Source organism: Ictalurus punctatus, chromosome 20 (genome assembly GCF_001660625.3).
Source record: "Ictalurus punctatus breed USDA103 chromosome 20, Coco_2.0, whole genome shotgun sequence".
Taxonomy (NCBI): domain Eukaryota; kingdom Metazoa; phylum Chordata; class Actinopteri; order Siluriformes; family Ictaluridae; genus Ictalurus; species Ictalurus punctatus.
In genome coordinates, this window is record NC_030435.2 from 22,867,914 (window position 1) to 22,892,726 (window position 24,813).

The following is a 24,813-nucleotide window of genomic DNA, read 5'->3' on the forward strand; positions in this document are numbered from 1 at the left end:
ATAAATCTATATGGTGCAAATAATCTAAACACCTTTCTGAAAGTATTTTCTAAATGGCTAATCTCTCTTAGGCGATGGTTTTGAAACATTAGCTACATAACTAGCGAGCTACTGAATGCTCTGTCAAGTAGCTCCTGTACACATTAAAGCAAATGTGTTTGTGGAAATGTCTGTGGTTAAAAAAATAGATGTATATGTTTGACAGAGCATTCAGTAGCTCGCTAGTCATGTAGTTAATGTTTGCAAACCATTGGCAAAGATATCAACTGTATACGTTGCAGATATTCAGATGGAAATTCTAGCATATGTATTTTGGGAGTTTCTAGCATTGCAGAAAGACTCGCTGTACGTTTTTATAGCGGATTGAAATTCATATTTATTTCTCTCGGAAAGACCCTCATGACAACCAGTATACTTCATTTTTGTTTCCTCAAACATTACTATACAGATAAGAGAACACTCAGTGCAATAAGACAAAGGACGTAGTCTTTCTACCAGTCACAGTGCACATTTTACATACAGAGAAATTGTACATTGTTACAGCATTCCTTAACCAGCACCCTCGGGGAACTCTGGAGTGAATGTCAAACGATCATGTAATAAATGACCTGCATGAGACATGTGGGATAAAAAAAAAAAAAAACCAACCATACCATAGTTATGGCTACTCTGATGTTGTGTTTTTGCTTCATATACAGTTGCAATCACAATTATTCAACCCCAATTGCAAATCAAGTTCATTGTCAAAATGTACAGACTTTCAGCTGTTTGCGATGAACAAATCAAACAAAAGCAATTGAAATAGTTTGACACAGTGAATGCTTCAAGTGGTTTCCACAAATTCAACTGAAAATACAACTTATAATGACTTCTCCAGTCTGAAAATGATTCAATGAATAGAATCCCTCAAAACAGCGCAAATATGCAAATCAGGTTTTGTCTCAAGCTAATCAAGGGCTTCATTAGTTGCACCAGGTGTGCTTGAGCTGGAACACATGAAATATCTGAACTGGCTAGGGGTAGAAAATGTATGAAATACCTGGGTGGGGCAGAAAAAGGAAGATATCGACGGCTGCAAGTAGATTTCTGAGAAGGCAGGTTGTGAAAAACCTTCGAGTGACTGCAAAAGACCTGCAGCAAGACCTGGTGTAACAGGCACTGAGGTTTCAGTGAGCACAGTAAGGCGTGTACTAAACACAGATTTCCATGCCAGAACTCCAAGACGTTCACCACTACTGACCCAAAAGCACAAGAAAAGTTGCACAAAATCATATAAATAATCCACAGAAGGTTTGGATTCTGTTCTGTGGAGTGTTGAAACAAAACTGGAACTTTTCAGCACGATGGATCAGTGGTATGTCTGGAGGAAGAACAATGAAGAAAGAACACTCTGTCTACAGTCAAGCATGGTGGTGGCTCGGTGATGCTCTGGGGCTGCTTTGCTTCCTCTGAGTTATGGCTAAGATTCCTCAGGAACGCTGCCAGAAGCTCTGCATCTCGTTTGCAGCAGGTCATAACAGCAAAAGGGAGCTCTACTAAGTATGAAGATGCTCGCCATGAAGGGGTTGAATCATTTTGAGAATCATTATAAGCTGCATTTTCAGTTGAATTTGAGGAAACCACTTGAAGTAGTCATTGTGTTAAACTATGTCAATTGCTTTTGTTTGATTTATTCACTGCAAACAGCTGGAAGTCTGTAAACTTTGACAATAAACCTGATTTGCAATGGGGGTTGAATCATTTTGATTGCAACTGTAAGCCAGGTTTACACTGTACGATTGACTTATTACCGCAGGTTCACTTTCAAGAATGTGCATTCCATGGTGTCCCTTTTTACCGAGCCATGCACAACTTCTAAAACATGATTTCTCTAGGCATAACACTAATGTTATTATACCGGGGGATCTTCATTGTAAAATCTGACATGGACAACGTTATCGCTCAGTCTGTTATAGAATTCGGCCAAGATTTTATTGGGATCATCTCATACATTGTTACAAGTAATAATCTCAAAAGACCATTGAAATGCACAGTATAAAACATGATTTAGTCAAAGACAGTCTTATTAGGATCACTAAACTGACCAGGAGCCTGTGATTATGTGCATATATACCATTTTTTTCTTTTCCAAAATGCCTGTATGTGTTAATACTTAGTTAAGCTCAGTATGGTGCTGTTAGAAACATAAACACAATTTCTTACTCTTACAAATGCGAACACTGCATTAGCTAGTGTTAGCTTGGCTACACGGTTTGATACCTTTGGACTTAGTTACAGTAAGTGTACAGGCATTACCTTGACCTAGATGAAGCTCATGGCAAGAATGAGGGGATGGGGATGGGTTTCACTTCCAGGGGTGGACAAATCAGTAGTTTGACACAAGCAGAAAAAGCTAATCTAGTGCAAAGCGGCCATATAATTCTCTTTCTAGCATAACGCACACGTCATGCTAGAAAGTCACGTTGTGGTTGAACATATGGAGAGATGTGCTACATCAAAACCTTCACGCTACATCAGAAGAGAACGAGTTCTATGGTTACACATACATCCCTTCTGTGGTAATTCATAAACTCGTTTGTTTCCCTCAGTCTGGATTAATGCATTTAACTAGATAACTAGCTCACCATACATTACCTTATGTTAGCTGTCACTTTTTAGCCTTGTCAATTAGGTTTCCACGCAACCAAAACACTGGACTGGGTAGCACATTGGAGCTTTCGCATTGCCAGTGGGCTAACTAATGTGCTTATCATTTGTCCACCCCTGACTCCATACTCCCAGATCCAAAAATACTTTAGAGATGAATAACCACTTGAACTAATCTGAATGGTTGAGGTAGAGGGAGGGTGACAAGTATCCAACCAACTGATGCAGATGATCACGGAAGTGCATTTTTTTCCCTCCATTATTCCCAATTACTGAGTGAAGTAGCTACAGTTGCTACGTCCTTTAAGGCTCCAGCTGAGAGCCATTGGTCATTGGTTTCAAATGCCCAAATAGGGCTGATTGTGTCCATCACAAATCCATCCAATCACACTTATTAATACAGTAAGCGTGACCAAGCCAATAAATTACCTCCTTCTAAAAACCTTCTGAAACAAGCACGAAACATTTTAAATAGTGTTTAAAGATTTAAAGAATACTTCAAGGTTACAGATTGTCATTAATCCCAGGGCAAACACAGGCCCAAAGGAACGACCACAACATCTTCTGCCATTTACAAACAGAAAAATCACCCAATAAGATTAGGTTCCATAGGATAAAAGGGATCCTAGTCTACATCCTAGTCTTTATCTTCAATTGCCCTTAAATAAACATGTACTGATTACCCTTATGCTGTGCCATGTTTGTACATTGAATTCATTCATGCTTACATACCATACAAAACCTTCGATTTTGCCTTGCATACTAATGCCAAAGCTTACATAAAAACATAAATAATAAAAACAAATCTGATCAAATCTAATTGCACATTCCTATCAAATCCATAGTGTGGCAAGGCAGCGAAAATGAAAGCTAGCCCTAGTCCAATTTCACATCCAATGTGAAAATACACTTCATTTTTAAATATGGCAATATACCACAGAAATTTTTAGAGGTCTGAAAGATAAAGGCCTGTGAAAGTTAATGGTTCCATTTCGTATTTTGCATTGCAGTGTAAAAAAAAAAAAAGAAAGAAAAAAAAGCGAAAAAAGTACAAAAGAACAACCTGCATTGTGCTAACTCTACATATTCTTTGCAAAGATATTCATTTTGTTTAGAAAATATCTGTTAATGCTAGGTTCCATTTACAAGGAATCACAATACAAAAATATTAGATAAAGGTTAATACAAAAACCTGATGATCGGCACGCTCAGAAATATTGCTAGGTTAATCCCACTGCCTGTCTTTAAGCAGAAACAGTGCTGGGGATGATTGGGTGCTCCCCTCATCTTGGTGCCAGTGGGAGGAGCAAAGCTAAATCCTGAAGTGCTAAGCGACCAATCAGATTGCGGTGTCCCAAAAGACTGTAGTCTGAGAGGGATATGGGGGTGGGCTATATTTCTTTTGCCCGTTGGCTTTCTTGCAGCTAGGCATGCTTTCCGTCTGGCTCCATTCAGGGGGTCGCTGACGGGCCCGGATCTCACGGCACAATCGCTGTTTCCTCTCAATTGTCTCCATCATGGTACTGTCGCCACATACCCAGGGGAAAGGTGGCATCTGCAAGTTTTGACAGAAAGAAATAAGATCTTTAATATCAATGTGATTATATGGCAGGAGTCCTTGAATTTCATGCTGCAATGGTGCAAAAAATCTGTAACTACAAAGACATTTATTGGTACCTCTTGGGCTTCTGAAGGTCGTCTCTGAGGTGTGCCCAATGGAGACGGTGCGAGTGATGTGGATAGGAACTGGGCTACCTTTGGGACCATCTTTAATTCTGCGAAAAAAGATGGAAATCCATTTAGATTGGTCAGTTAAACAACACACTTTTATCACGTAAAAGTGCCCAAGAACAATTTTTGTCAAGTTTTGTCTTCTCAATCTCCCCATTCATCATAGAGCAAGGGTTGTTAATCTTTTCCTTCAAGAACTAGTGTTGCTACAAAACCTGATGATCAGCACCGTCAGCTAACTACGTGATTCTCAATTGACTCTTAGGTGTGGCTCCTATTTGGGTGGAATGAAAACCCCTTCCTAGATTGAGATCCCCAGCTAGGGGCTGCCTTAGTTCTTCCTCAGAGTAATTCATGCCTCTCAGATAATGCTATCCCTAATTTGTGGTGGACCGTACCCCAGGAACACTCAGGGCAAGACAGGAACACACAATGGACGGGACTCCAGACCATCGCAGAGCACCATGCACATGCACATTCGCACACTTGTGGCAATTTACAGTTGCCGATCAACCTACTGTCATGTTTTTGGGAGGTTGGAGGGAACCAACGTGTACAAGGGGAGAACATACAAAGCTCCAAACTGACAATAACTTGAGCTCAGGCTACCTACTGTACTGCCATGCCACCCAGCAGTCACACCAGCCCTTTGCAAATAAGATCACTGCCTAGCCCTGCCAAGGGGTTGTCTTAGTTCTTCCTCAGTAAAATTAATGATACTTTTCAGATGATTTGTGAAATTAACCACAAATCTAGTCCATGATTTTCTACTACTATACTTTAATTTACCTGGATGACCAAAAAGCTTCATAAACAGTAAGGTATCTATAGGTTAATGAAACCATCATATGCAGTCCACTACTCACCAGAATTTCCCATCATTGTGGTAGGACTAACAGGTGATCGTCTACTCCGGCTGGACATACTGGATTGCGGTCCGGACCTTGTATCCCAGTCATGTGCTTTGGGGGACTCCGTACTGTAGCTGCTTTTGTCCTTACTCTTGTGATGGGGCTCTGTCAAGTGAATTCCTTTATCTTTGTAGTCTCTCCTATTTACAACATCTGTCCCATTACTCACCCGTTCCTTACAGTCCCATCCAGAGTCTGCCATGTTGCTGTTACCCTGAAGAAAATCCAAACTGTTATTTCTTCCTTCTTTGCTGTTGTGCCGACCCTCCAGACCAGATCTTCCCTGATCCTTACCACTGTGCCTGGTTAACAAGTCTGGCCCATAACCACTTCGGTCTCTGCTATCATGTCGTTCCAGACCATTCCTCATGAAGTCTCTGCTGTCTTGTCGGAGCATGAGCTCTGAGCCGTTGCAGATCCTGTCCCTGCTGTCGCGTCTAGGTAAAGGTTCGATATTGTTACTGATCCAGTCTTTGCTGTCATGCCTCACTATGGGCTCACTGGTGCTGCACCCTCGGTCTTTGCTGCCCTGTTTGGGAAGTAGCTCTGGACCACTACAGCCCTTGTCCTTGCTGTTTCGCCTCGCTACTGGCTCGACATTGGTGCCCTTGTCCTTGCTGTTGCGCCTTGATACCGGCTCAACATTGCTGCCCTTTTCCTTGCTGTTGCGCCTTGATACCGGCTCAACATTGGTGCCCCTGTCCTTGCTGTTACGCCTCGGTACTGGCTCCACATTGGTGCCCCTGTCCTTGCTATCACGTCTCACTATTGGCTCTGCATTGCTGCCGGTTCTGTCTTTACTGTCACGTCTCTGTAAGGCCTCTATGCCGCTAGGCTCTCGATCTTTGCCCTCACGTCGATGCGAGGATTTCCCGCTGCGCTCCTTGTCCCTTTTTGACTCCTTGTTATGATGGCTTCGCTCCTTGTGCTCCCGTTTGGATTCAGAACCATGGCCCTTCCCTTTGGCTTCACCTTTTGGAGAACAAAATCATTAGCTTACAGACCTTCATTTATGTTGGAACATTTAATAATAGGTTATTCCTTACCACAGAGGACTTGAATCTGTGATTGACTGTTTTTTAACTGGGTTAATGTTGGTCTTTGCTACAATTTCTCCCCTTTAGATATAAAGTGTGTGGTCTTAATCTTCTCTAAGGTTTCCCTTAACCAATTCACAATTCAGTCTGAGGAAGCAATCGAAAGGCAAACCAGGCCATGTAGCCTACTTTGATCAATTGTACATGCTGCACTGAACAATTCTGATTCTCATACTCACTCTATTGTATATAGTCCTGCTTGAGTGGTGTAGCAGGCTGGGAGTATTGGTCAGGGTGATGTCAAGAAACGTACGTATTAAAATATTATGCCACACCCTAAAATTGGTTCTAAAATTTGTGGGATTGACATAGAGATGTGCATATAGATGTGCATTACGACTGGAATCCCATTGGACCCAACAACAAAAGAGCAGGTGGTTTTTACTTTCATGCAGGTGGGAGCAGGAGGTCAGTTATGAAGCTTGCATTACAAACAGTCATGAATCTTTGTTTCTTTATTCTGTTTGTCTGTCCCTGCTCAGAAGGGGCTCAGAAGGATCCCTTTCAACTTACAAGAAGATGTGAACTTATTTAACATGGGAATGTATTGGACACGGCAGGTTGGTTAGGAACGCTCGGGTTTAAATGCACAGGCTATTAGAACCAACTAAAATCATTAGAAAATATTGTGGGCAGGAACTAACAGAACTAATAATTGCAGGAAGGGGTACCGTAGGATTGGTCAGAAATCCTTCAGAAGCCATATGGAAGCGCGGTTAAAAAAAACAGTCAGGTGCACAACCCTACATCAGAAAGTTCCGCTATTTTATCTTGTTGTTGTTGTTTGTTTGTTTTATTCATTTATACTACATTGCTTGTGAATAGAATTTGGCCACTTGGTGTCACTTTGCTCCTAAAGATGACTTGAGCTTGTTTTTCCATGCAAGTTTGCTTTGCAGTTCATTATCAGTGACGTTTTCAGTCTAGATGGTTTTTGATTTATTTGTATTTTTTATTTTATTTATTTATTTTTTTTACAATTGCTGTGCTTACATGTTAAGAAACATTGGAATGTACATGTTATGGTGATATTACACCTCTGTACTCCACCAAACTGTTCGACATGTATGAAACCATTGTTCTCGCTTAACCGAGTAATACGAAACAAAGAGTGTGTCATGTAATGTTCCTCAAACGAGCTTTTAATAATTGCCGATAAATGACCGTCATTATTCTCTACACTCTCTCAGGGCTTCTTAGCCCATGGCCAGTGCAGTTTAATTTGCGCGTCATTGATCGGTGGCCTGATAAACGAGTTACTGATGATGTTTTCCACCTTCAACCAAGACAGATGATGTTCCGATTAAGCACGATTGCTAACCGTGTCCAAATACTGCATGAGAACGAATGCAAATTGACATTAAGCCATATGAAAATGACAACAGAGTCAAATCAGATGACCACACGCCTCACATGGCAGTACCAAATAAAAACGTAATAAAACTATATTATGGTTATGCTTTAAAAGCAGTGCGAGGAAATTAAGCTTGCATGATGATGAACAGCCGGGGGGAAAAAATCAGGCCACGGCCCTAATTAACACTGGACTAATTGCATGAGCTGAAAGTGAAAAAGCAGTGTTTTTTTGTTTGTTTGTTTTTTTTTATCAGAGTGCATGTCTGTGCAGGTAGTACAGCACTATCTCAGTCAGAGCTTGTTTTCTCCTCTGAGAACTTCATGTGTTTTGCTGAAACGTAGTGCCTGTGACCTGCATCATGATTGGTCTGCTGTTCCTCAGAGAGTGACTCAGTAGGGAGTTCCCTTCCTCTGTTACCATGAGGAGCGAAAGCTTGCCAACAAGAGCTCATGCACATGCTATTTCCCACACACACACACACACACACACACACACACACACACACTGAGATATCAGTGCTGCATCTTTACAAATTCACCAATGCTCATGTAGAATGAATGGGGCGATTTTTTTTAAATGACCTTTGTTTCAGGAAAGTGTTCAGTGAGGTCAGTGGTCTAGAGATGAAGTCCACCTGAAGCGACAGCTTGTAGCTTGTCACTATTCCATTAGTGCACTGAATTATATACAGATAACAAGGTTACAGGTGTCTCCTGTAACGCCGTACCAAGGGGTCAAAAATCCTAAATGCTCCAGCTAAGGTGTACGTGTTGGCTGAACACAAACGACCATGTAAAACACTGGGAGTGCTCTCTATCAAGCCCAAAATGCAAATCCGTCTGACACCACATCAATCTCTCTGTAGAATGGTGCTTTCTTCAGCACTGTGGTGCTCACGGTTTAAACACTGTCCACATATGTACTGTAGAAGTAATATGCTGCAGTAGCTTAATGCTTCCAGAACAGGCCATGGAGTTATACATACTGCTCCGGCTCTTAATCTCCACGGATTAATATCATATGATCTGCACTAGCCTATTTGCAGCTCTCGGATTAAAGTAGCTCGTAGAGCAAGCAGGCCAGAAATCCCCCGAGCACTGATGGAAAAATGGGTGCCGTCATCCGCACTGTACGATTCGCTGTTTTCTCTCCTCTAGCTCACCCAGTTTAACCCAGTTCAGGCTTGCAAATTAGATGATGAGCTGAATTAGGCGAATTTAGAGTAGGGAAAACACCGGAAAGTGCAGGGTGGTGGTACTCCACTGTTTTAACACGATTCGGTGTCTTGTATAAGTATTCACACCCAACCCGTTTGAACCTTTTTTTACAACCTGGAACTGAAATGCTTAAAAGATACTAAGCATGGACAAATGAGCAAGTTTGGTAACATTATTAAGGTCGTTAGATACAGTTAATTATGTGGCACTGTCCTAGGGAGCTAGTTATCATACCTCTCTTAATGCTTGATACCTTTTATAAGCTTTACATTTTAAAAAAACAGTTTAAGTTTCATAATTAGTCCTTGTAGGCAAGTTTTCTAGCTCTTTATTACTCGGTAACCTGGAGGCTTTGGCTAGGCCATGAGATTGATTTATCTTGCTAACGCTATATCTTCCCTGCAACTGCTCTAATTGGTTAACAGAAAATCACTGCATTCATTTGACTGCCAGTCATTCATTCTGACTGTAAACAGCTTTGAGACCTAATTAATCACTTATCTCATTGACTGCTTTATTTAGTTCCTATTGATTAACCCATCGATTGTCAGGCATTAGTTAAACTCACTCTCACTGGGCTCTTTGCTCTTCCGTCCGCTGGAGTTCTTCTTCAGCATGTTCCTGCCACTGGTGAACAAGTTGGTGAGCTCATCCAGAGGGCTGGTGGGCGTCCGTGAGCGTCCTGCTGCAACGTTCTGCGCCGAGCTGTGGTGTCGTGGTGGCAGGGCAGCTCCACTGAAGGAGCTCCCTTCGAATGGTGGTGCCCTCATGAGGCTGAGTGGCGTGAGGCAGCGGCCCATGCTGACGGGAGACGGACATGCCGAGTGGCTCCGTTGAGCCCCTGCAGAGCTTGTGGAGCCCCTGTAGAGAGCGCATGGCAACGGTGGCGCCGAAGAGCGACCTGAGACTGTGATAGTGGGCGTCGCCGTAAGTTCCCTCTCGGCCCGTCTGAGGTGAGAGGATGAGGCAGAACTAAGGGGCTCCATTGAGGAGGAGGAGGACGACGGAGACTTTGAGTGGGCGGCATTCTCTAACATGGCCAGCTTGGTCACGTCCACCGGCGTGAGTGGGGATTCGTCAGAATTGGGCGAACACTGTGCAGGCACCGGTGGGAAGACCAGCAAAGGTGGACGGTGGGTTAGAAGGTTGGGGAACGGGGCAGGGATGTCGCAATGGGATGCGCTCCGAGGGGTGGAGGTGTAGTTCACGGCAGCATGGATGTCCATATCAGATGGACATGGTGTGATGCACTGAGCACGGTACCCCAAAAAATCCCAGCGTGAATCAAAGTCATCAAAAGCGGGGTACTTCATCTCCTCGTAGACAGCCTCGCCTGGCTCGTCAGGCTCGGAACGAGAGGGCGGATCTCGCACTGCATTCCCTGACATTTCAATATAAACAGGTTCCTCTGACTCTGAGTCCTGCTGTGGGCTCTGAGGTTGTGGAGGAGAAACAGGAGAAATAGGAGAAAGAGCCATTGGGGAGTCTTTTGAGTTCAGAATGTAGGAGTCATCAAAGGAAGTGCTCAGTTGTGTGTTGGGATTCCTCTTGGGCTTCGGAGGTGGGACTCGTCTACAGTCCTCGCTGCAGCCCTGAGTCGCTGAATGAACGGGGGGGGACAAGGATCAGATATTAGCATAAGCATTGTAGTTTCAGCGGTAAAGTCACCTTCACCACCTGTTTTGTATATCTAAAACAAGGAGTACAAACAAAAATGGTTGGATACACGATCTGCCGTTCCCAGAGTGGAACTGCAATAAAGCATTAATTGAATACTTTGAGTAAGATCTTTGAAAATAAGTGAGACCATGAAACTGTGACTAAGGGTACACTCTTAAAAATGGTTCCTCAGCATTCTTCAATTATGAGAACGTTCAAAAAGAGTACATCTGTTACAGAATTTTACTTGTCCTGCGAACTATAAAACTACAAAATGTTTTCAATTCCAAAAAATGGAATTGCCGCCTGGTTTGGAGGTGTCCGTGTTCAGCAGTCAATTTATTTGTGATGTCAAACTCCATAGTAGTGCTTAATGGCTCATAGGAAAGTAGACACTCAGCGCTTTAAGTATTTGCAGGTCTTCATAGTTATTTCTTTTTTACCCAGCCTACTAGGTTTGAAAGTTCGAATTTTCCAGTGGAAGTTGAATACTGATGTTTTACTATCCAAAAAGCTTTAGTTGTGCTGTCCATTTTATCACTGTACCCCTTCCCTTTCCCATCGCCCTGCTCGCCGGCAGCTAACCACAAACTCACGATACTCTTCACACAGAAACCCAACAGTGTCACGACTAACCTTAGGACAGACTTGCGGCGATAATATAATTCGTTTGTTTATACCGATTGAAACAACTTCCGTGTTGCTATAAGAAGATCGACGTCACAATACCCTGCTGTCGATTATTTTCCTATAACATTACACCCCCAAGTGTTTTATTCCTCACTTTGTCGGAATTAGCTGAAATTCAGCTCAGTGAAATATGTAAAAGCGTACTTGGCAAGATATTCCACTTTCTGATTTATGTATAAGGAAGACGTTAATGATTATACGCTACCAAACGAAATTGGTTGTTTTATTTTGATATTTCCATATTCTGTTGTTTATGTGTAAGCACAAGTTTATCCCCGACTTTGCTGCATTGATTCCCGGGTCGATTCACTACTGTACGCGCTCTTATCTTGGAAAAAAAAAAAAAAAAAGCATGGAGGATGCAGATAAAAGCGAGAAGGAGGTTAAATTGCACTGCGGAGAGATTAAAGTCATTTTTCAAGCCCCTACACATGCCTGTGCTCTAATAAAAAATAAAAAAAATCACTATTGATGTGTTAATGATGTGTAAAGGGCAGGGGGTGTGTGTGGGGGGGGATATTTCTGCATTTCTGCATTTTGGTATGCGCTCATCTTTCCTCTCCACTTCCCCCGTCCCCTGTCTCTGTTTAGCCCCGCCCCATCTCCAAGATCTCCTCTAAATCTAGGTCAATCTCCCATTCTGAATGAATTCCGCCTGACCTGGCCGCTCCTCCCCTTTCCATCTGTCCCGCCCTCTTTTCTTCCTCCTCGCAACACACAACTATAAACAACACACATCCCACCACTGTCAGTCCCCTATTGGATTAGGCTACACCAGGCTCGATCCGGATAGGTTGCTGTGTCGCCCTGACGTCTCGTCAGCTCACTGTTGATTGGCTGAAGCTGGTGTCTCGCGTCGGGATTGGTGGAGCACTGAGAGGGGGGGCTCTCTGTTTCTGTGGGTCGGTTGCCGTGGCATTGAGGAAGATCTGCGTGCGTGCATGCTGTGATCTCTACAGTAACACACTCCTCACTACACTTAAACGCCTTTGCACCGAGATCACAAACCTCTGCCTTCATTTTATCTGATTTACCGTGACTAAACCGTACACGAACATCTTTTTTTGCGCACATGAATGCTTTTAATGTTACTTTAATCAGATTAAAAAGCACTACACCATCGATATTACACATGAAGACTAATTGTTTCCACCCCCTTTTCTGGTATTGTGGTTTTTTCCCCCCCACCAAAAATAACATCTATAACCCAATAACTTGCTCTGGAATCGAATAACTTGCACGGTGCGGTCTTGTAACGTGATTACTGGGGGTCTGCTGTAAAAATAACACACTAGTATTAAAAACGGAGCCATGCAGAACAATGAGTGTGTAATTACAAGACAAAGAGAACGTGAACAACGCTTTATTCATAGCCAAGGTTGTGTTTCTAACCGCCCGATGCGAGGCGATGCACGGTTCACGCCTGAGGCAACGATGCTTTCATTCATAGCCTGACATCTGGCACGAGATCACTGACGAGGTTCGGTGTTATTATAATGTCCAGGTCATGGTCTGTGAGAGATCAATCAACGAGTTCATTTCCCCCCCAAATAGTGATGCTACCAGAGCAAGCATTCAAGTCTTTATCGATGTACAGTAGCGGTAATCTGATGGAAGATGGGCAGGTGGAGCATTCGATGGCAGTTCAGTACACTTCGGTCTTGTTTGTATAAAGAAGTCGAGGAAGGTCTCGTATAAAATTTGTGTGAAACCGACTTGATCTCTGAAACTCTGGGTTAAAATCAAATGAAATGAAAAGAAAACGTAAATTAACAAGTGACCTCAACACAAAAGAACTATTTATTAATACAACACTGGAACAAATCAAATCAAATCAAATGAATAGATATGTAAATAAGTAAGGAAGTAAAATAACAATGAAGCGCACATAAGCGAACTCAGAGCCTGTGTAAATTACGCGTTAAGTAAGTATGCAAGTAAGCAAACTGCACAGGAAATAAATGGGCGCAATTTACAAAGAAACAAACAAACCGATGAAGAAAGAAAGAAAGAAAAATGACGTGTGAGTATAAGTAGGCGAATAAGAAAATTCTGTAAATAAATCAATTAATTAAAGACAAATGAAATATGAACAAACAAATAAATAAAAAGGAGTAGATATATGAATGAATGAATGAAATTATGCATAAATAAAGGAACAAAGAAAATTCATTTCAAACATTTTAATTAAGTATAGTTAACTAAGCAAATGCAAATAAATAAATAAATAAATAAATTATAAATAGCTCAAATAAGAATAAAATATAAAATAAAACATAAAAAACAAATATAACACAAACATAAGTTAAGCGCAAACAAATAAAGAAAGAAAGAAATGGGGGGGGGATGACAAAGAAAGAAAAGCGTTCACGTGCAAGAAAAGCACTACGAACTAAATCGTGAAATGACGTGCACACTTTTATCTTCAGGCTACAGAGACGGACTCGGGGACATCGTTTGTTCATGTTGGTTCCACAGACTTCACTTTCTCTTATGTGTTGATCTGGACTGTAAACTTACCATCCCACTTGTGGGAGTGTCCTCCCTTGCAGGTGGTGGCGCTGTGGTCCACGGCCTCCGAGGAGGCGCTGAGTTTGGTGTTGGGGTCACGGCGCGGTTTGGGCGGAGGCTGTTTGCGGGAGTTCGGGCTGCCCTCTTCCTCCTCTACTCCTCCTACAGAGTTAAGGGACTGAGAGCGAACGGAAAACTGCTGCTGCTCCGACATGTTCGCAGATCCCATACGCAAGTGTTTCCCCTCCACGGCCACCTCTTCACTCGTCCTACAGAGAGAGAGAGAGAGAGGGAGCGGGAGAGAGAGAGAGAGATTTCTGATACAGTGCTGAGTCTGGGTTTTGTCAGCATCCATGACTGTGTAAACGCCTATAAATACGGACACCTTAAATTTCACCTCGTCCTTTGATACAGTGCCAAATATTGCATATCTTTACATATGACATATATTATGACGTACCTAACTGCATGATGTTACACATTGCATATCTTCATGTCTGTAAATACAAGCGTTATGCTGGAAAACTGTACAACGTGAGCACGGAGACACGGGCGAGATCATCACTATATTGTTTTAAAGGTGCCATTTTTTTAAATTCTAGAACGAGGTAGCATAAGTTTCTAAAGATACCCCTGAAAATCTGTGACTTACAACCTTGCCATACAGCCTTGCTACTTTCCAGGTTTCAGACTTCTATGTTCATTTTTCTGGCCCTGAAATTAGCTCCGCCCCAAAACAGAGTCACAAGAAGAAAATTAGAGGATTTTTACAACAACAACAAAAAAATTCAGTTGCTTTACTTTTTTAGATAGTAACTAAAGTAGCAGAAGCAAACGTGTGTCTTTCACGTCCTGTGCCCTTTCCCCTTCAGTGAAAATATCTTTAAGAGAGATCTCTATATTAAACTTCAATTTGCAGTAGGAAGCGTAAAAATTACTGTCCGATCACAACGTGTCGAGTAAATATTCTGTAACAGAGCACATCTAAACTGCTTTTTACCCCCCCATCAGCTCATAGGAGTCTATGATTGGCTAGTGTCGCTCTGATTGGCAGAGGAGACAGGGTATGCCCCTCCCACCCAGAGATGTTTGTGGTGTTGTCAGGATTCGAGCTTGCAATCTCCCGACAATGGTGCGACTCTTTTCTCTCTTTGCTATGGCAGTTGCTATTGCATCATAATTACATTTACATTTACATTTATTCACTTAGCGGACGCTTTTATCCAAAGCGAGTAACAAATGAGAAAAATACAAGCAAAGCAAAATAATTGCGTCATGATCTCAGTAGATCCTGTACAGTAATCCATGTGTTGCACTTGAGTCCTCACCGTTGCTCGCTGATGTGTAGTTTGTTTATCCATTTCGTGTGTGTGTGTGTGTGTGTGTGGTCTTTTTTTTTCCCATCAGCACCTCTGTTGCTAATTTATCCCGTGCTGGAATCACTCATGTGAGTAAATGGCTCAGTCAGAGGAATTGATTTGGCTGTAGTGCTGGATGCCGGGCCGCACTCGCACACAGAAAGACCTGGTGAAAGGCACAACACAGCGGGAATTGATTTCTGTACGAGGATGACTGGGCTGAAACCGAGGGGAATCTGTGGCCTGTGGGCTTGCTGATGCAGTACAGTGGGGTTTTCTCTTACAAGTGGAATCAGGAAGGGTCGTATTGTATACGCTTATACACACACACACATACACACACACATGTATATATATATATATATATATATATATATATATATATATATATATATATATATATATATATATAAAGTGTATAGTGTGACAGAATATACACCATCTATGGGATCTTGTACAATCTTGAACTCATAGTACGATACACATCAGTGCACAGGTTCAGTTTTTCTAATAACAACATGTCCCAAATGTGTTTATTCCTCTCATGCCACTGCAAATCATCCATTTACAATTTAAAAAAAAAAAAAATTCATGAACAACACATCATATTTCTTTTTTTTTTCTTTTTTAAAAAAAATCCATTTATAGTAACAGTTGGGGAATGTCTGCAACACAGCAAACGTTTTAGGCGAGATTTCTGCTGTTTGTTCGCTACATTAGCCTTTCAGCTCCGTGTAATTAGATTAGATTTTCATCAGATCGTTCCTCTAATCTTTTTTCTTTTCTTTTCTTTTTTTTTTTTTTTAGCAGTTTCAGGACATTTGAACGAATGAAAAAAATCAGAAATGAAGCAAATCGGTTTGCCGTCCCTCAGTTCAAGCCTTACTCATGTAAAAACAAGGAACACCAGGCAGGTTTCCTTGTATGACCTGAACATGTGTGTGTGTGTACACATACAAACACACACACACACACACACACACACAGAAAGAGAGAGATAGAGAGACAAACCCACAGCTGGTGAACAGCAGGAGTTGGAAGGGAAGAGTTCATTGGTCAGGGGTTTAACTTTGCCTGGCAACAAGGTCCCTGCGCAAAAGCAGACACCAAATCTGCTACTGCTGCTCGGCACAACCGGTCCACACACACACACACACACACACACACACACACACACACGACTGACAAGGCCCCCACACACACACGTGACAGACCAGGCATTAAGCTCTCATTAGGAGGAGGAGCACGATGTTAGAGCAGCTGTGTGCTCGGCTCGGCTCGGCCTCAGAGCTGACAAAGTTTCACTCTGTCATGACTTCCGTACCTCTTCAGCACCGCCTGAACCGCTTCAGCCATCGCAACCCAGCTTACTAACTGTCTACTACATTTCTGTAAGAAAATATTTCGGATTTCAACCCATAACCCTGCTGAAAAAACAACAAACAAACGAAAGAAACCATCACAGAAATTCTAATGGTTTCCATTACAAATACCATTATCATTATTGGTCCTTAAAGGTATCCACTAGATGTAACATGCCAAGCGATAATAAGCAACAAATGACCAGTAGAAACCCACTGGGAACTTTACAGTTTCCATTAAAACCAATACAATTCCCATTATAACCATTAAAACCCACTACAAATGCTATGAGGGTTTCGATTGTTTTTTTTTCAGCAGGGGGTAAAAGTAGGGGTAAAAAAATTCCATCACAATCTTGGAAGATATTTTTCACAATACACAATATGACTGTGAGGTTTGCTATAAAAACAATGCCTACACATTAAAAAAAAAAAATTGTTTGATTGTTTTTTTCCCTGGTGGAGCTGCCATAACGTAAGTGATAACAGAAACGAACTTGTTTTTGTTTTTGTTTTTTTGCAGACATTCCACAACTTTAAATGTACTGTAACTATGAAAGCATAAAAATGTGAAAGGCACGTGAAAATAAACGATCAGAAGAGAAAGTCACACGTGAAATGAATCATGTGTGGAAGAAACACGTGGGAAATTATCACTTTTCACGTGGGGGCAACACACACGGAAATAAATGAATCATGTTGGGGCAAAAAAAATTACACTTGAAAAGAAATGAATCATATGAGAAAATCACGTGAAAGGAATCGAGAAAAAGACGTGAAAATAAATCAATAAATCGTGAAAATACATGAATTATGTAGGGAGGGATTAGATATGAAAACAAATGAATCATGTTTTATGAACAAATGAATGACATGTAAAATGAGTAAGGGGAAAAACGTGAGAAATGAATCATGTGAACAAACATTAGTTATTAGGATATACCTAATAACTAATAACTATATTTATCTCAATAATAACTATGACTGATCATAGTGGGCTGTGATTTCCATCATTGTAAGTGAATTAAAAAATAAATAAATAAAAAAATAACGAGAAGGATGTGCTTCACGGACCCTGGGGGTCTCCAGACGCCACTTTGAGAACCATTGATCCAGATAACCATGTATAAGATCATTACAGAGTCCATTACAGCACCATTAAAGCAGCCTATCAGAGAGCACCAGACCTTAAATGTCATTAAGTAACCCTTACAGAAAAATCACATGAACTTTACGTGTTGCACACATGATTCACATGTAGTGCATGTGTTTTTATTTTCACGTGATGTTTAAGCCTACATGATTTGTTTATTTTCACGTGATTTTGTCACATGATTAACATATTTCCACGTGTTGTTTTTTTCCCCCCACATGAATCAATTCACATGTGATTCATTTGCTCATTTCACATGACTCGTTTTGGACAAAATTTTCGCATGATTCATTTCACTTGATTCATTTGTTCATTTCACATGATTCATTTGTTTTCACGTCCCCCCCACATGATTCATATCACGTATTTTTCTCATATGATTCATTTGCTTTCACATGTGAGTTTCTTTTACACGATTCACTTGTTTTCACGTGCCTCGTTCGTTTTCATGTGTATTTTTTCCCCACGATTCATTCCAAAGGTGATTTTCTCATATGATTCATTGGTTTTAGATGTTATTTTTTCCACGATTCATGTATTTTCACGTTTGCTTTCACACGCCCCCCCCCCCATTAATTTCACATGTGATTTCTTTCACGTGATTCATTTCTCATGTTTTTTTTCCCCCACACATTTTACATGTGATTCATTTGCTCATTTAACATGATTCATTTGTTTTCATATCTGACCCCCCACACACATGATTCATGTAGTTTCACGTTATGTATTTATTCATTTTCATGTGATTTTCTCATACGATTAATTTGTTTTCCCATGTTTCTTTTTTCACATGATTCATTTATTTTCACATGATTCATTTCTCATGTTTTTTTTTCCCCACACATTTTACATGTGATTCCTTTGCTCATTTAACATGATTCAATTGTTTTCACGTGATTTTTTTTTTCACATGATTCATTTATTTTCACATGATTCGTTTCTCATGGTGTTTTCCACACACTTTACATGTGATTCATTTGCTCATTTAACATGATTAATTTATTTTCACATGATTCATGCCCCCCCCCCCCCCCCCCTCCCCCTCCAGGAGTCATTTTCCGCAAGTTTCTTCGACACATCTGGTTTTCTCATATGATTCATTCATTTATCGTTCACGTGATGTCATATAACTTCAGGACACAACATGGTAAATTGTACCTTCACCTGTTTTTCATGTGATCACATGATGACATGTTGAAAACGATAAACTTATGACCACATGTGGAATGGATGGGATTTTTCCATTAGGGGAAACCATAAAACATGTTTAGGATCAGATATTTTGTAACAGCAACCTAAATACCATTAGATTTCATTTATTTATTTAATCTTCACCAGGACAGTAACAGACCCCATCAGGAATGAAAGTGGGCTGTGAACTACCAGACTGCATCATTTTGGCACGTGTGTGTGTGTGTGTGTGTGTGTGTGACAGCTGAGTGTTTTATTTATAACACGTCTGGCCGTTTCTACCGGCAGCTACAGTCCTCGGAACAGGTGCAATGGAGAACACGGGATCTGTCATTACCATATTACAGCCTCGGGTCAGGTTCTGCATCACACCTGACACTCGGACAATAAAACAAACAAAACAAAGCCAAACGTCTCCGTGCTGGTGGGGGGAGGAGGTGCTGTGTGGGGGGGTGTAGGGGTGGGCTTTTAAATGGAAGTAAAATGACAATGACAAAAAAAAAAATAATGCAGGAAACCGATTTTTTTGTGTCTCCAATTCTTCTTCTGGATCTGTGTTTTGGTGCACAGCTGTTCACTCCCAGAGACACAGTGAGCCAATAAAATGTCAGAACCTGCAGCAAGACCCTCCTCCCCTCAAACGAACGGAGCACTCTGATTGGCTCGTGGCTGCTCCAGCTGTCACCAGGCAGAACAACATCGCATGCTAGCACGCTTTTCTCACTTAAGCTCTTACTGACAGATTCTCTCTCTCTCTCTCTCACTCTCTCTGTCTCTCTCAACCCCCCCCCCCCACCCCCCCCCCCCCTTGCAAAATCTGGGTCGTCTCACTGACCCATTTATATGCTCATGAAAAATCTTTTTTTTTGTTTTGTTTTGTTTTTGTTGTTTTTCCCTCTATCCAATATGGATGAAATATTTACACCACAGCCAGCTGAGAAGAGAAACGTTAGAATTAGCACAAAGAAAGATGCGTCATATACGGTGCCGTGCATAAATATTCACCCCCCTTAAGCTTTTCTCACCGATTAATACTTTTGCAGAACTTTTTTTATTATTATTATTTTGCGGTCTTTTTCTTTTGATAGTACACTGGACTTCATGATGCTGTTTGTTTACATTCTCTATGATACGGCTGTATCATGAATTATGCATAGCGACTCCATTCAGCTAACAATGTGACTTACAGTATGTTGGTTCCACATCCATGGTGGGGAGAGGGGGGTGAATACTTACACAATTACAACTTTTACTTTGTTATTTGCAAATAATTCTAATTAAGTCCATTTCCAGGTTAGAGCACGACAAAACCTGGAAAAGTTCAAGGGGTGTGAATACTTATGCGAGGCCATGCCGACCTTTGGTTCATTCAGTGTTATCCCAGTGAAGAGTCGAATCTGCAGAGAGCGTTGGCTTTTTTTTTTTTATATCTCAAAATCTTTTTTTATGAATACACGGAAAAGTGCTTTGAGAAATACAAGGCCACGCCCACTTTACTGGAACTGACATGCACACATTTCCCCGGTACACACAACCTGAACTGGTCTTTGCACTCCTATTTCACACACCACCTTGGTTTCCACTGGCAAGGACGAAAACGAGTTGCGAACGGGGACGAGCCCTAAATATGTCCACCGATGAAAAATTAATCACGCTCCGAGGAGAGAGGACACGCACCCACTCAGCATCTCCACACCATGGCACCGTGCCAACGCTACACCAAAGCAGTAACACTGTCGGGAAGTCCGTTACGCCACGCTTCCCTTGGGTCGTCGTCTGTGTGTCGCTAAGACTTACAGCTTTACCACCGATTGTTATGCTACTAAGCGCTGACACTGGAGACTCCTTCTCTCAATGTTCAACCTTTTGACCAATCACATTTGCGCATTCATCGGATAACCCGGAATCCGCTTTGCTCATTACACCGACCAGGAAAAATCGTGAAAACGTTTCCGATTAGGCTCCGCCCCAGAGATCTCACGGGCCTTCACAGAGGGATGTTCAACCAACCTTTTAACAACCTCCTCCTGCTTTCTCTTCTTGTCGTTCTTCTCCGGAACGCTCCGGGTTTTCTCATTCCACACCAGGTCACGGGTCACTACGCCGCTGTACGCCCTCAGGCCGCTGTCCTCGACGTACTGGAAAAACCGCAATGCTTCTTCCTCTCTGGAGCTCATCATGGTCAGGGGCATGCCAACTGCACTTCCTGTAACACACAACACACAACGTTCTCCTGTTTATCGACCTGCTCTTGTCTCATTGTAGCGTGTGTGTTATCAGTCATATGAGTAGCATGATGTGGTGATTATGGCTGCATCATTGCCGCCATTAGAGATTACATCACTGTCTCTGGGGCATTGTGGTAACACTCTGTCCGCCAATTCCATTTTTCCCGCTGACTTCTGACACAGACAGGAGTGGAAAATACTGAATTACATGTAATCTCATTACAGTACTCTATAATTATGTCTATGGTTCTCTGTAACATTGATCAGAGTTTTAAAAAAATAACAATGAGTTAAAAATAAAAAGAATCCAAATAAAGCCTCCTGAAAGTCCAACTTGTACAAGAAACGTTTTCCATTAGCTAGCGTGAACTAGCTAACCGGCTAACTCTGATGTTCGGTATCGATTTCTAGTCGTGTTAAAGGTATCTAAGTGCTGTTACAGACTGGGAGTAATGTTCAACGTTCATAACGTGTACGGAGCGTCTTTGCTCGATAGCTAACTATATAGCTAGGAACATTTATGAGGTAACACGAGCTAGCTAATGACTCTAGCAAGCTACCGAAATCATCGTGGTCATACGTCCATAGGTGCTTTTTCAGCACCTTAAAAAAATCGTCCTGTCGGGATTTCTAAATTTGAGAAAATGTCCGGGATTCGGTTTTAATTTCGTTATGATGTGCTTATGGTCTAATACTGCGTCATACGTGTGTGCATGTTTGCATCACTTTGACCCCTCTCTGTAAGTCCCGCCTTCTCGCACACCAATTGGTCGATTTATAAAAACTATTGGCTAAATTCCTGCCTCTCAGCCGTTAGCGTACTCTCAGCGAACGCGCCGTTGTGTACGGCGTCAATCCGTTGCTTGACGATAGCAGGAAACGGACACCTTACTGAAATACCAAAACAGCATTCGGCTAAGTTATATCTTAGCATTACCTAAGATATAGAGTTGTCTTTTCGTCCTTATTTATCTCAAATTAAGAGTTTTGACGAACTCGAAGAACCTCTACGAAAATAATTTCTTCTAAGACGGAGGTCGGGTCACAACCAGAGTGACGGTTACCGATGGTCAACAGACGCGACGAGAAATCTGATCAAAATATCTGGAGCTGTGCGTGAAGGCCCGCGATATATCCACAAACGTAGCCATGGAGTCTCTTCCAGAAGCATCGATAAGAACCGGGCACAGATTTGATACCTCCGAGACGTGGGTTCTTTCTCCGTCCTAGAAGTGACTCGCACTAACCCGGTTGTACAGAAGCGTGCTATTTTAGCTGGTCCCTGTGCGCGTTTGTTGCGTGAGCACGTTGGAATTCTGGGTCAGTGAGATTCTCACGCTGTCAGTTCTCACGCCTCGGTTTTAGCTCGTGGGCTCTGGAGCTGTTGCTCACATACAGCACGGATTTTCTTGCTTCTGTTGCCTTATGAAGCTGACTTCGGACTGCGATTTTCAGCCTGATGTTGCTGTTGTAGGCAAAACTCACACACTGTAAACAAATTCCATACGATTACGGATACCGCATGTGACAATTAATTAATAAGTTATAAGAACGACACAAGAGTTTGCTGTGTACTTGCTTTTACTGCAACCATGCCAACAATCTGCGTCTTTAAAGTCTCATGGAAATGAAACCGGTTATTGCGCTCTAATTACGTTAACGTTAGTATTATAGATGTAAAGTGGGCGGGGCTAACCTCGTATAAACTTTGTTTTAATGCTCACCGATCCCAGAGCTATTGTTTCCCGGTGTTTTATCGAAGCTATGCGTTCGTGTCCGAAAACTGGGAGTTTTAGACAGGCTGTCAATCGAGCGTGCTCATTAGAATATTAGGCCGCACCCACTGCTACTTCTTGCTCTAATGAATTCTGGGTTTTTCTTTCAATTCATCCTTGATGGTGGCTTCCAAACTGATGCAAAATTCAAGCGTGGTTATTTTATCCTGTCTCTAATTACGCACGTACTTTAGTATTTAGATGCAATTTTTTTTAAATCGACAGTTCATTTTGTTTAGATGGCAGCATTGTTTACATCCTTATCCTTCTTCTCAGACAGCAGTGTGCTTCCGGGAGTTTGTTAGTCACAAGCTTGGATTTGCAGCACTGCAGTCATGTGCCAGATTGAATGACCTGGTTGACCTGTAGCGCCGGATCTGCGCTGTGCACCGGATCTGCGCTGTGCACCGGATCTGCGCTGTGCACCGGATCTGCGCTGTGCACCGGATCTGCGCTGTGCACCGGATCTGCGCTGTGCGCGTGTTTGTATTTTTGTTGACTCAAGCGCAGAGATATGCGCGTGCAGCAGTGCGGAGACACGATACGTCATACTCCTCTGAGAGAGAAGAGCGTGAGCTCGCCTTTATAGTTTATGTAGGTCAGGATTTTAAGAGCAGCTCGGAGACTTGCTAGTTTATGCGTGTGGGGTGGGGGGTTTATATCACTGGTTTATATCACGGTGAGGACCAAATGCCCCTAGGAGGATAGGAATATCGGAGAGTTTTGACCAAATGACCAAACAATGATTGCAATATCTGACATCTAACCAAATATCCCCATAATGATAACCGTTTTGACCTTGTGGAACCCACATGAGCGAAGAAAACTTTTGTTTGTTTGTTTGTTTGGGGGGCAGTGATGGCTTTGTGGCTTGGCTTGGGTTACTAATCAGAAGGTCGGGGGTTCAAGCCCCAGCACTGCTAAGCTGCCACTGTTGGGCCCTTGAGCAAGGCCCTTAACCCTCTCTGCTCCAGGGGGCGCTGTATCATGGCTGACCCTGCACTCTGACCCCACTTCCTGACATGCTGGGGTATCCGAAGAAAAGAATTTCACTGTGCATAATGTACACGTGACCAATAAAGACTATACTTAGCTGCATTTGTGTGTGTGTGTGTGTAAGAGAGAGGCTGGCAGAGATGGGAGGAGGGGTTTAATGAGGGCAGCCAGATGGGAATCGTGCTGCCAAACTCTGACACACAATTGCATGCTTTTTCTACATTTCGTAATAATCCTGAACTGAAACAGGTGTGTGTGTGTGTGTGTGTGTGCACGCTTTTTAGATCAGTATCCAAAAGTCAAACACTCTGATATGGTGCAGTGTTATGAGTCATACCAGAGACAGGTAGGTTTTGTGTGTACGTGTGTGTGTGTGTGTGTGTGTGTGTGTGTGTCTGCATCTGCAGCAGCATTACTAATACGATCCCCGTTTGACTTCACGGCCCCGTGGATGTTCTCTCTCATTAATCCTGGCCGCTCTGCTCCCTGCGGAACTTCTGCATCGTCTCTACCTCCCGACAACCGACTTTCTAAAATCGGAGAATGTCACCAGCAGCTAAGCAACGTGTAGCTAAGCAACAGGGAGCTGGATCGAGGATGATGCTGGTGATGAAGGTGACAAAAAAAAAAAAATAATAATTTCTCAAGACCCCAAATCGGATCGATGACGCGATGTCGATACTGCGGTAAATCGCGTCACGATAAGAATCACCGCCATCGTCGGCGCGTCTGTCACACTAAACAACTCCGGCTTGTCTCATTCCGTCTCGCTAAATGATTTAGAAACTCACGCTCTTCTTCAGATTACAGCAATATATATATAGATATAGATCGATAGATACATACTCTATATAGTGACATGTTTGTGGACTTTTAAAGCCGCTCCTAAAAGTAAGATAAATTCAAATTTTTAATTTAAATATCGTCAAATA

The 24,813-nt window shown here is 42.1% G+C and overlaps 1 protein-coding gene across 1 annotated transcript in view; it reads right to left on the reverse strand.

The window, feature by feature from the left end:
• Positions 1-363: 363 nt before the first annotated feature.
• Positions 364-24,813, reverse strand: part of nyap2b (neuronal tyrosine-phosphorylated phosphoinositide-3-kinase adaptor 2b) — a 25,926-nt gene continuing 1,476 nt past the window's right edge. The window contains exons 2-7 of the mRNA XM_017495064.3: positions 20,893-21,088; positions 13,829-14,088; positions 9,528-10,559; positions 5,244-6,260; positions 4,324-4,421; positions 364-4,201 (exon numbers count right to left, since the gene is read on the reverse strand). Of these exons, the coding sequence (XP_017350553.1) occupies positions 3,986-4,201; positions 4,324-4,421; positions 5,244-6,260; positions 9,528-10,559; positions 13,829-14,088; positions 20,893-21,074 (2,805 nt within the window). The 5' untranslated portion in view covers positions 21,075-21,088 and the 3' untranslated portion in view covers positions 364-3,985. The remainder of the gene's footprint in view (positions 4,202-4,323; positions 4,422-5,243; positions 6,261-9,527; positions 10,560-13,828; positions 14,089-20,892; positions 21,089-24,813) is intronic.